Here is a 12,757-nt window from a genome sequence, read left to right on the forward strand (position 1 = left end):
AGACGAGGAAGCAGCATGAAGTAGTCCAAGTGGAAAAAAAATTATGACGGCAAAGGTACTTTGAAAGCATGTGCAAAAAACACATTCTTTATTTGCTAGAGGAGGCAGGAAGACAAGATGACAATTGCCACTTCGATTTACTGAGCACTTCCTACGTTACTCGGCACTTGGCTAAGCATTCAACTACTTTATCGTCTGTAACCCACACCTAGGCTCCATTCACAGGTGTTAGGAGGCCCACAAGGCCCAAGGAGCTGAAACAAAATTCTGCGTGTGTGTGCATCTTCTCACGGAGCTTTGGTTTCCATCACATTTTATTTTTTCTTTTTTAAAAATATTTTTATTCATTTATTGAGAGAGAGAGAAAGAGGCAGATGGAGAGACAGAATGGGCATGCCAGGGCCTCTAGTCACTTCAAACGAAGGCTGGACACATGTACTACCTTGTGCATCTTACATGGGTACTAGGGAATTGAATCTGGGTCCTCAGGCTTTGCAGGCAAGCGCCTTAATCACTAAGCCATCTCTCCAGTCCTCCATCACATTTTCAAAGGAGTATGTAACCAAAATCTGTAAGAAACATTAGTGTATGGAATCCTGTACTGGAAGGCTGGGCCTAGAGAGGGAGGTTCCAAGTAGAAAAGTCTGAATGTAGATGGAGGGGTCAGGACTAACCCTTGATAGCAATAGTACACACTAAAAATACTGAGTTGTGAGCCATGCAATCACTGCAGTATTTTAGTAGATCATTAATTTATATACTGATGGATTGTGCAAAGTAAGACATGGCTTTAGAAAAAAAACCTGTTTTTATTTATTTATTTATCAGACAGAGAGAGAGAATATGGGCACATCAGGGCCTCCAGTCACTGCAAATGAACTCCAGACGCATGTGACCCCTTGTGCATCTGGCTAACGTGGGTCCTGGGGAATTGAACCTGGGTCCTTTGGCTTTGCAGGCAAATGCCTTAACCACTAAGCCTGCTCTCCAGCCTGGCGTTTTGAGTGAATCAGTGTTGGAAAAGGAGGAAGATGAGAGACTGGGGAGATGGCTCAGTCAGTAAGGTAAGCACTTCGTCCCCTCACTCATAGAAAATCTGGGTTTAATGGCATATGCCCATCATCCCTGCAATGAGGATGTGGAGACAGGAGGACCCATGGGGCTGGTGGCATATCTAGCTGACTAGATGAGCTCCAGGTTCAGTGGGAGACCCTGTCTCAGAAAAAATAAGGTGAAAAGTGATTGAGGAAGACACATAATATCAACCTCTTATCAACATACATGTGCACAAACATATGCATAGACATGTGCACATAAACAACAAAAACAAAGAAAATCCAAGGCTTTTCTGAAGAAAAAAAATTTGGAGGGGCTGGAGAGATGGCTTAGTGGTTAAGTGCTCACCTGTGGAGCCTAAGGACCCCAGTTCGAGGCTCGACTCCCCAGGACCCACGTTAGCCAGATGCACAAGGGGACACACGCATCTAGAGTTCATTTGCAGGGGCTGGAAGGCCTGGCACGCCTATTCTCTCTCTCTCTCTCTCACACACTCTTTCTCTGTCACTTTCAAATAAATAAAAATAAGCAAAATAATTAAAAAAAATTTTTTTAAGTGAGACTGGGGCTGGAGAAATGGCTTAGTGGTTAAGAAACTTGCCTGTGAAGCCTACGGACCCAGGTTCAATTCCCCAGTACCCATGTAAGGCAGATGCACAAGGCAGTGCATGTGTCTGGAGTTCTTTTGCAATGGCTGGAGGTCCTGGCATGTCCACTCTCTCTCTCAGAGATAAATAAAAATATTTTTTAAGTGAGGCTGAATAACCTATCATTCACATGAATGAGTTTATGTGACTTCTCATCTCTCTTAAGGCAGACTCATGTGTTGTTTGTATTCAAACTGCAACATATGTAACAAATAACTTTAAAACAATTATGCATTGTTTGGAACCCACTTATGCTTACACAGAGGATGCCCATTTAAGAAGGAAATGAGTGCCAGCCTTAAGACAATTTTACATGTAAAATAGGTCTTTCAAAGAGGAACTTTTTAAAAGCTGAGAATTTTGACTGGGTGTCGTGGTACACACCTTTAGTCCCAACACCAGGGAGATTTAGGTAGGAGGAGGGCCAAGAGTTTGAGGGCAGCCTATGGCTATAGATGAAGTTTCACATCCGCCTGGGCTAGAGTGAGACCTTGCCTTGAAAGAAATACCAAAAAAATGGGGAGTTTTATTCTGGCCCTAGATTAGACCCAGGATTCCATTCGCAGCAAACCTAGTTTCTCAGCAGCTCCTACCTGTATCAGGTATATTTTTCAAGACAGAATCAAGACAGTGTCTCCTCGCATTTACACTGTGATGCTTTCTTCTGACTGAGATGAGGGGCCCGTGTTCCCTCTCCAGAATCTGGTGAGCCTGGGACCAAGATGGTAGTGATATCGAATGACTTCTAGTCTACAGGGGAAACAAACAGCTCTCACCCGGTTCTCTTGAGCCATTAGCTCTTGGAACCCGGTCACCAAGTGTGAGAAAAGCCAAGCCACATGGAAAGGGTCATTTGTAGGAGGCTATTGGCCCCAGGCCCCAGACACCTTCAGTGGTCACATATGCAAACAGAGTTTTCAAGATAGCTTGAGCTTCAGCCCACCAGGGTCAAAACCATGAGAACGCCCACATGAGAACCACCTGGCTGAGTGCAGAGACAACAGAAGGATGGCTTATGTTAAGCCACTAAGTAAGGGCATCATTTATAACAGATCAAATACATGGGGAGCATCACCCCATACTTACTCGTATCTAGCTAAGCTCCTTAAGGATAGCAATGACAAAGGTCTGCATTACTTATCCATATCTTACTCTCCAATCCACCACTGCAAAATGCTATTCCCACTATTCTGTTGAGGTTCTTTTTTTCTTTCAATTATTTTATTTTTATTTACTAGAGACAGAAGGGAGGGAGACAGAGAGAGAAAGAGAATGGGTATGCCAGGGCATCCATCTAACCACAGCAAACAAACTCCAAACACATGTGCCACCATGTGCATCTGGCTTACATGGGACGTGGAGAATCAAACCTGGGTCTTGAGGCTTTGCAGGCATGTGCCTTAACTGCTAAGCATCTCTCCAGCCCCCCCCCTTTTTTTTTTGGTTTTCCAAGGTAGTGTCTCACTATAGCTCTGGCTGACCTGGAATTCACTATGTAGTCTCAAGGTGGCCTTGTACACACGGTGATCCTTCTACCTCAGCCTCCTGAGTGCTGGGATAAAAGGCATGTGCTACGAAGCCTGGCCTTTTCTTTTAAAAAATTAATAATTTATTTAGTTATTTGCAAGGAGAGAGAGGGAGAGAATGGGTACACCAGGACCTCCAACCATTGCAAACAAACTCCAGATGCATGCGCCACTTTGGGCATCTGGTTTTACATGGGTACTGGGGAGTCAAACCCAGGTCATTCGGCTTTGCAGATAAACACCTTAGCTGCTGAGCCACTACTCTGGCCCTTCTGCTGAGGTTCTTGTGCCAGCTACCCAGCACTGTAGGTTTCGTACTTGCCAATGGATATTTTTTAGTCATTAAGCTTGCTTGAGGGGCTCGGAGATGGCTCAGTAGTTAAAGGCACTTGCTTGCACAGCCGGCCTGCCTGGGTTCAATGCCCCAGCATGTAAAGCCAGATGGGCATTCATTTGCAGTGGTAAGAAACCCCTCTTGCCCCACACATAGGTGCAAATTAAAAAAAAACTTTAATTTAATTTAAAAACTTTTTTTAAAAATTAGAAAAACAAATTTACTTGCTCTTTCTAGATAATGTGCCACTTAAGTAAAATGCCTTCTTCGGTTTCTATGGTGTTGATCTCAGGGCTGTCTCACTCCTCTCATGCTCAGACCATACAAGGCTCCTTCCTGTCAGCCACTTAATTACCGTGTCCCCAGGATTCCACGTTCTCAATCAATAGCTTTTCTGTGAGCCAAACACTTCAGTTCCATTCCTTTTACAGGCTTCTAGATTCCAAATAGTAAAATTTTAGCCTGGATCTCTCCCTTCAGCTTCAGACATATATCAATTTCCTCATTCAACAGAATATTTAAAGAATTACGACATTGTGCCAGACAATGGGGCCATGCAGATGAGGTCTCTATCTTATGCTCCTGTAAGTATGTCAGAAAACAAGCACATAAAATAATTACAGATGATAAGCTCCTGGGGAGAGAGAACAGACTGAATGGATGTGTCTAATTTCATACCCTCCCAAAGACCTCACTAAAAATGATTGTAAGGACATAAAGGCCCCCCCCCACACACAACAGAGAAAAAAAAAACGCGACAATGACAGAGCCCCAGAGTGCCCAAGCCACAGAGAATCTACTAATGGAGCAGGTAGGATCCTTGTATCAATGCAGACCAGCAACTGAAGACAACCTGAAGGACTCAAGGTGGCTGAGGACCAAAGAGCGCCAAGGAAGACCAAGAACAATTCCTCACAAACTGGGGAGTCAAGTGCCCAGGGCAACGCCCCCCCCCAAAAAAAAGTGGGGAACAAAAGGAGTGAGTGAGTAAGGACTGGGTGAAGGCTCTTTGGAGCTGGATCTCCAGATCAATCTCACCTCGGTGCCACTGGGCAATGACCCCTTCTCACCCATCCTGGCAGATGTCACCATCTGTAGCTCACTATCAGGAGGCCTCTCCCCAGTACAAAGAGTTCTTAATATCTTAATCACCTTTTCAAACCACCTAGTCAAAAACATAAGTCAACAATGAAATTAAAAGTAATCTGAGAACATTACACCTTATCCAGTAGGATTAGTATCCTTATGAGCCACCAGTGAACTGCCTGTACCCTCACCTCCACTGTGAGGACACTGTGAGAAGGGACTAGGAAGGCAACCCTCACCAGAAATGGAATCAGCTGGCACCCTGAACTTGCAGACATATTGTAAGGGGAAAAAATTAAGTCAAAATGCCATATGCAGAATATAACAATTATGTAAAACAAGATTACAATGTAAGTCTCTCCCTGCCCAACATACAAATTTCTCAATGTAACATATTGAGAAAGTTGTGGAAAAGGTAACCATGGAACAATTACAGTGACTGTGATGTAGGAAAAATTTTTTACATTATTCATAAAAAGTGAATTATACAAGTAGATAGAAACAATTATAAAGAGTGATAGTGAGCTGGAGAGATGGCTTAGCAGTTAAGGCACTTGCCTGCAAAGCCAAAGAACCCAGGTTCGATTCCCCAGAATCCCATAAGCTACATGCACATGGTAGCTCATGCATCTGGACTTCGTTTGCAGTGGCTGGAGGCCCTGGGGCACCCATATTTTCTCCCTCTCTCAAGTAAAAATAAAGTATTAAAAAAAAGTGCTAATGAAGTAAGAAATTGCCCTATGTTATTCAAAGTAAGTGTAGAGTAAAAACACAGGCAGATAAAAACTCCAGGGAAAACAAAAAGTACTAAGGAAGGACAATTTTTTTAAAAAATTTTTTATTTATTTATTTGAGAGCGACAGACACAGAGAGAAAGACAGATAGAGGGAGAGAGAGAGAATGGGCACGCCAGGGCTTCCAGCCTCTGCAAACGAACTCCAGACGCGTGCGCCCCCTTGTGCATCTGGCTAACGTGGGACCTGGGGAACCGAGCCTCAAACCGGGGTCCTTAGGCTTCACAGGCAAGCGCTTAACCGCTAAGCCATCTCTCCAGCCCACAATTTTTTTTTTTTAAGGTAGGGTTTCATTCTAGTCCAGGCTGACCTGGAATTCACTATGTAGTCCCAGGGTGGCCTCGAACTCATGGCGATCCTCCTACCTCTGCCTCCCGAGTGCTGGGATTAAAGGCCTGCACCACCATATCTTAATTACTGCTTCTTTTGCAGTAAATATTTACACAGCACTGACAACAGCAACGAAAAGGAAACCAAAAAGCTCCAATGTCAAAGCAGGCAACCCATGTGGTGGCTCACATCTGTGGCCCAACACTCAGGAGGCTGAAGAAGGAAGACCACAAGATGTTCAAGGCCCTCTTAGACTACAGGGAAACCATAAAGCAAAACAACAAAGAAAGCTATTTTACTGACAAGGATATGAGGATGACAAATGGGCACATGAAAAAGCCTCAGTGTCCATTAAGGAAATAGAAATTAAAACCACAATGAGGCCCAGTGCACGCCTTTACTCCCAGCACTGGAAGGCAGAGGTAGGAGGATCCCCAGAGGATCACTTTGAGTTTAAGGCCAGCCTGAGACTACATAGTGAATTTCAGGTCAGCCTGGGCTAGAGTGAGAAACCTCCAAAACCAAAAACAATGAGATAGTGCTCTGTACCTATTAAAGGAGCTAAAATCAAAGAACACTGACAATATCAAAGGTTTCTAAGATTTTTCAAAACTTGGAATTCTCATACACTATTGATAGAAATGTCAAGTGATACAGCTTTTCCGGAAAGCTGGCGTTTCCTAATAAAACCAAAAACATGCTTACCATACAATCTAGCTATTACCTCCTAGGTCTCTGTTAATATCCATACAAAGACCTGTACCTAAATATTAGTATGTTTATTTCTAATAGCCCTCAACTGAAAGCAACCAAGATGTCCCCCACTAGATGAATGAGTGAGCGATTGTCAGCTTGAGGTGGGATACTTAGCAGCAGTAAGGAAGAACAAATGCCACGTGCAGCAACATGGACGTGTCTCAAGGAGATTATCCTGAGGAAACTAGCCATTCTAAAAGGTCACATAATTGACTATATTTACATAATATGCTTTTTAAAAAATTTATTTATTTGCAAGCAGAGAGAGAGAAAGAAAGAGAGAGAAGGCAGACAAAGAGAAAATGGACATGCCAGGGCCTCTAGCTACTGCAAATGAACTCCAGACACGTGCCCCTTGTGCATCTGGCTTACATGGGTCCTGGGGAAATGAACCTGGGTCCTTTGCCTTCACAGGCAAGTGCCTTAACCACTAAGCCATCTCTCCAGCCCACGTAATATTCTTTTAAAATATGTTTTATTTATTTGAGAGTCAGAGACAGACACACGGAGAATATTGGTACACCAGGGCCTCCTACCACTGCAAACAAACTTCAGATGCATGCGCCACTTTGTGCAACTGGCTTTACTTGGGTACTAGGGAAATGAACCCAGACTGTCAGGCTTTGCAAGCAAGCACCTTTACTGCTAAGCCATCTCTCCAGCCCTAGTTCTTCATTTTAATTGTAGATCTACATTTATGCAAACCTTGGTTATAGTAAACATATACATGTAAGATAATGGTCTAGGGCTGGAGAGATGGCTTAGCGGTTAAGCACTTGCCTGTGAAGCCTAAGGACTCCGGTTCGAGGCTCGATTCCCCAGGACCCACGTTAGCCAGATGCATAAGGGGGTGCATGCGTCTGGAGTTCAATTTGCAGTGGCTGGAGGCCCTGGCGTGCCCATTCTCTCTATCTCCCTCTTCTCTTTCTGTCTGTTGCTCTCAAGTAAATTTTAAAAAATTTAAAAAAAGATAATGGTTTATAACTATGCATCAATTGTACAAATTTCAATTTTCTAGTTTTGATATCATGCTGTACTTTAGCAAATTACAATCACTGGGAAAAACTGAGTGGAGGATACATAGGATCTCTCTGTACCAATTTTATATCTTTCTGCAAACTTACATTTATTTGTCCAAAATAAAGTCTTTTTTTTTAATTAGAGAGGGAGGGAGAGAGAGACAGAGAATAAGTGTGCCAAGCCTCCAGCCACTGCAAATGAACTGCAGACGCATGCGCCACTATGTGCATCTGGCTTACGTGGGCCCTGGAGAACCGAACAGGGGTCCTTAGGATTTGCAGGCATGCACCTAAACCAATAAGCCATTCCTCCAGCCTAAAATAAAGTCTTTTAAAAGGATATCAGAATAGAAAAACGGGGCTCTTTAAAATTATGCTGGAAATTAAAAACAATAGAAGGATTAGAAAATAAATCTCCCGAAGAAAGCAAAAGGACAAGGAGAGGAGGTAAAAGTGAAGAAAATCGAGAACCAGTCAAGCACACAGGTGCAACATCAGAGTAATGAGTTAAAGAAAGAGGATGGAGAACATGGGAGCAGATGGGGAAGCCAATATAAAACAACCCAAGAAAAATGTACAGACTAGAAAGATAAAGACTCTGGCATTCACCAAAACAAGTGAAGCCGACCATAGCAAGGAATGTATTTGTGAAAGTAACAAATGCCGCAAGCTTCCTGGGGGCGCGGAGGTCATAACACAGCAAAACGGCTTTGGATTTTTCTACAGAAATACTGGCTGCAAGATCACAAAGCAATGTGTTCAAGATGCTGATGCTTTCTGACCAAGAATTCTAAGCCAAACTCTCAGACAAAAATAATCATCCTAACAGTGCGTGTAGACTGATCACATTTCTATATATGCCTTGTATTTTAAATACAAACAGAAAATACTTGATATGCATTTTTTTCTCTCTCGAGAATTACTGGAAGTTGTACTCCCCTCAAAGATGACAGTAAACTGAGCATTTCCTCCTATATTCCTGATCTCATTTTTTTTTGTTTTTCCAAGGTAGGGTGTCGCTGTAGCGCAGCTGGCCTGTAAGTCCCTATGTAGTCTCAAGGTGGCCTTGAACTCACGGCGATAACAATCCTCCTACCTTGGCATCCCGAGTGCTGGGATTAAAGGTATGCGCCACCACATTGGGTGTCTCCTGACCTCATTTAATGAGCACAATTTAATGGCACAAGCTATGAAGCTTAAGTCATCCATCACAATCCCATCTCTCAAAAGTAATTAAGTCTCAGTGGAGTATTCTACAGCCTAAATATACCTCCTTAATTTTGTTCCTAGTTCTTTACCTGTTTAGACATGTATGAAAATAACCACCTAAACAATATCTGCACCTCTAGTGTCAACATTCTCAAAATACATCCTTTACACTGTTGCTACAATTGGGCCTAACATGCAAATCTGATCATGTACTCCCTTACTAAAATTCCTTCAAAGCACCCTGAATTCTGATCATCAGGGAAGACAAATGTCTGTGACTACACACCTACCTACCTCTCCCACATCATGGTATTTTAACTAATATTGTTTTAGTTGACAAATCATAACTGGATACTTACAGGGTATGTTGATATACACAACGAGGAATTAATAAATCAAGTTAATAAACATGTATCACCTCATTTTTTGTGATGAGAGATTTGGAATTCACTCTTAGCAATATGAAATATACAATATGCTAACTATAGCTATCATGTTGTGAAACAGAGCTCAAAAATTTGTCTTTCAAAAGGATATCAGAGTAGAAAAATGGGGCTCTTAAAATTAAAATGATGTTGGAAATTAAAAATAGAAGGACTAGCCGGGTGTGGTGGCGCACGCCTTTAATCCCAGCACTCGGGAGGCAGAGGTAGGAGGATCGCCATGAGTTCGAGGCCACCCTGAGACTCCATTGTGAATTCTAGGTCAGCCTGGGCTAGAGTGAGACCCTACCTTGAAAAACCAAAAAAATAAAAATAAAAAAAAAATAAAAATAGAAGGACTAGAAAATAAGTCTCCTGAACAAAGCAAAAGGACAACGGGAGGAGATAAAAGTGAAGAAAATTGAGAACGAGTCACACAGGTGCAACATCAGAGTAATGAATTAAAGACCCCTCCAGCCCCGGAACCCTTTTTCTTCCCTCACTTGAGTTCTATCTCCCCTTTCCATCTCTCCAGCCTTCCTCTACCTCCACCCCTGCTGTTTTTGTGGCAATTTAATGTCACCAAGTTGTTGTTGGACTCCTACTGTGAAAGAATAAGTAGAAAACAAAGTCTGCCCTTTAAGTAAATTCAGTCTAGCGAGTGAGATTTGTAAACAGGATTCGAGTACCAAGAGGTTAGGGGGTGAGATGTTAGGAAAGGGGAGATAGAACTCAAGTGAGGGAAGGAGGGCTCTGGGACTGGAGCGGTCCCAGGCAGGCCAAGGCCATGCACCTGTCAGGTGCGGAAGCCCGTCAGGGAGCGCACCATGGGCCAAGGTGAGGAGTGTGTGAGCTATCCACAAGCCGTCATACCATTTTGTAAGGGCAGGAGTACAGTTGGGTGAGGCCTTCTGTGTGCCTTTACACTGGGCACCAGATGCCAGCCGTTTCACTGGAGAATGCCTGATGCAGCGCTGAGGAGATTGTAACACTGACTCTAGCCTGGGTAGGAGAGCGCCATGATCACTTACTAAAGTCTAAATAATGCATACTGTCACTGATACTTGCAATCAATGAAACAGTAGAACAGTGGTCACCAGAATCTAGTGGTAGCAGAGCGAGGGAAGAGAGAGAGAGAATGGGTGCATCGGGGCCTACAGTCCCTGCAAACGAACTCCTTGTGCATCCGGCTAACGTGGGTCGTGGGGAATCGAACCTGGGCCCTTAGGCATTGCAGGCAAGCATCTTAACCGCTAAGCCCTCAAATAAGTAAGTTATTTTAAAATAAATAAATGAAAGCAGCTGGGCACTGGGGGTGAGAGGTCGTTCTTATGGAAGGGGAGGGGGGTCTATTTTCGTCCCACTTTCCCGCGGCTTGGCGCGCTCGCTTCCTGCGCTCTTCCCCGAGCCTCGCCAATCTGAAAGGATGGCTTGCACTCCTTTAGCGGCGACTGTCGCCACTGCTGGACTGGAAGCCCTCTGCGGGTAGGCGCCGGCGTCTGCCTCGGCGGACTTGCGCGCGGACCCCCGCCCCTCACCCCCCCCCGTCCCCCCGCCCGCCCGCCCGCACGCCGCTTCCCGCCTTCCGGGCGGCGGAAGTGGCCGGCGGCGGGTCCCGGCCCACGTGGCGCCTTTTCCGGCGCGCCCGCCGCCTCCCCGCCGGCGGCTCTCGGGTCCCCGACTTGAGCCTCACCTCGGGGTTCCCAATGTGCCTCCGGGCAGACATAGTGGCTCCAACCGACCACGACCGGGGTTCGAGCCTCACGGTTGGCCTCTAACCCTCGCCTCCTACCCTTCCCCCCACCCCGTTCGCTCCCCCCCCCCCAACAACACCACCTAGCCTCGCCGCCTCCCTATAAGCTCTCCTCCGATTGGCCGGAGGGGCTCGCCACCGGCCAATCGCGTCCCCGCAGCCGGACGCCGCCGCGCGCTGGTTGCCCGGGGCAACGCCGGGACGCCTGCTAGAGCGGCTTTCGGCGCGGACCCGGCGGGAAGAGGGGAGCGGGGCGTTGGGGGGAGGGGGCAGAGTGGGGGGGGGGTGGGAGCGGAGGGGAAAGCTGACGCCTGCGCAGAGCCCAGCAACGGGGCTCAGCTCCAGCGCGGGCCGGGTACCCCGCCCCCCTCCCCCTCCCCCTCCCCCTCCCCCTCCCCCCTCCCCCCCGCCACCCCACATCCCCACCCTTCATAGGCCATCCTCTCCGAACATCTGGGCTGCCACTTCCACGAGAGAGGAGACCATCCGTTCCCCTGGTGGTTCAGCCCGAACGGGAGAGAGAGAGAGAGAGCGCAGACTTTTTGTTGTTTTCAGGTTAAGTTATTATGCAGATTATGCAAAATATCATGCGTAAATACAGTAATTATTGTTGGCTTTTTAAAAAGCTTTTAGTCTAGCTGAAGGAACCGGCAGCCTTAATTGCAAAGCGCGCGCGTGTTTGTGCACTCACGCACACAGACACACACACACACACACACACACCAATTCAGTGGTTGGTTCATCATTCATTTAGCAAGTACTTAATAAGCACCTTACGAGAAAAGCGGCAGTAGGTTTGGTGGAGGATGGGAAGATGACTAAAAACCCCCCAGTCCCGTTGCCATAGAAACCATTGTGACTCCTGCCACCAGCCACCACCTGTTCTCATTCCAGATCTGAAAAATTAAGTCCTAGTACCTTTACAAAACGATTACACACGCAGTTTGACTTGGCTCCTAAAGGGCCCACCATATCCATCAAAATTAGTTCCTTTTACATGGAAGGAGCAGCACAGTAACCCTTTGTCCCTCGCGCTAAGTTGTTTTTCCAGGAATGGAGAAAAGGTTACTTTGGGCTGTTCATACTTGCGGACTCTCCGTGAATAATAGTATCCATCTGAATTATGAGCAACTTCAGGGTCTCTAGAGATGACACTCAGCGGCATGGTTTCCTATACCCTGTGCCCTATCCTCTTGGAGACTCCAGGAACCCATTCTTAGTGCCATACCTTGGATGATGATGTCAGAGCTGCTATAAGGCCAGCATCTTCAAGTATGGCCATACCGTCTTCTTTTTAATACCAAGCTTTCTCTTGACTTCCCTAGTGTTCTACAGTCCCTTAATCCTTCTAAAATTACGACATAAGGGAGGATTTGGGCCTGCAAAAATAAATAAATAAATAAATATATTGTGTGTGTGTGTGTGCGCGCGCGCGCGCGCGCGCGCGCACGCATGAATGAAGGGGAAAACAAGGAGAATATTCATCTGAAACCTTTTGCATGGCTAGCAGAAGCTTCTAGACATATTGTTATTTAGAATGTGTTTGCCAGTGCAGGCAGCTTGGGGATAGGGTGGCCATAAAGATTTTAAGTAGAAAAACGAGGGAAAGGACACACACACACAGAGAATAAGGGGCTAAACTAAGGTGAGAAAATTTAGAGAAACTTAGAAACATTTATTTTTAGGTGAATTAATAATTAATTATACACATGAGAGAGAAGTAAGGCCAGGAATGGGAAAGTATCAAGGATGGCATAAATTTTGCAAACTTGGAAGACTGAAAACTGGGTGAAAAATGCATTAGCCAAGTTAAAAAAACAACCAA

The 12,757-nt window shown here is 45.3% G+C and overlaps 1 protein-coding gene across 2 annotated transcripts in view; it reads right to left on the reverse strand.

The window, feature by feature from the left end:
- Positions 1-12,239, reverse strand: part of Cep41 (centrosomal protein 41) — a 54,454-nt gene extending 42,215 nt beyond the window's left edge. Inside the window, exon 1 of one of the 2 annotated variants that reach the window (XM_045160259.1) lies at positions 12,161-12,239. In XM_045160259.1, the coding sequence (XP_045016194.1) occupies positions 12,161-12,214 (54 nt within the window). In that variant the 5' untranslated portion in view covers positions 12,215-12,239. Of the gene's footprint in view, positions 1-10,872; positions 10,984-12,160 lie in introns of those variants that run through there. The other variant, XM_045160260.1, reaches the window with a different exon arrangement.
- Between the last annotated feature and the right edge of the window lie 518 nt (positions 12,240-12,757).

Source organism: Jaculus jaculus, chromosome 10 (genome assembly GCF_020740685.1).
Source record: "Jaculus jaculus isolate mJacJac1 chromosome 10, mJacJac1.mat.Y.cur, whole genome shotgun sequence".
In the NCBI taxonomy this organism is placed as follows: Eukaryota; Metazoa; Chordata; class Mammalia; order Rodentia; family Dipodidae; genus Jaculus; species Jaculus jaculus.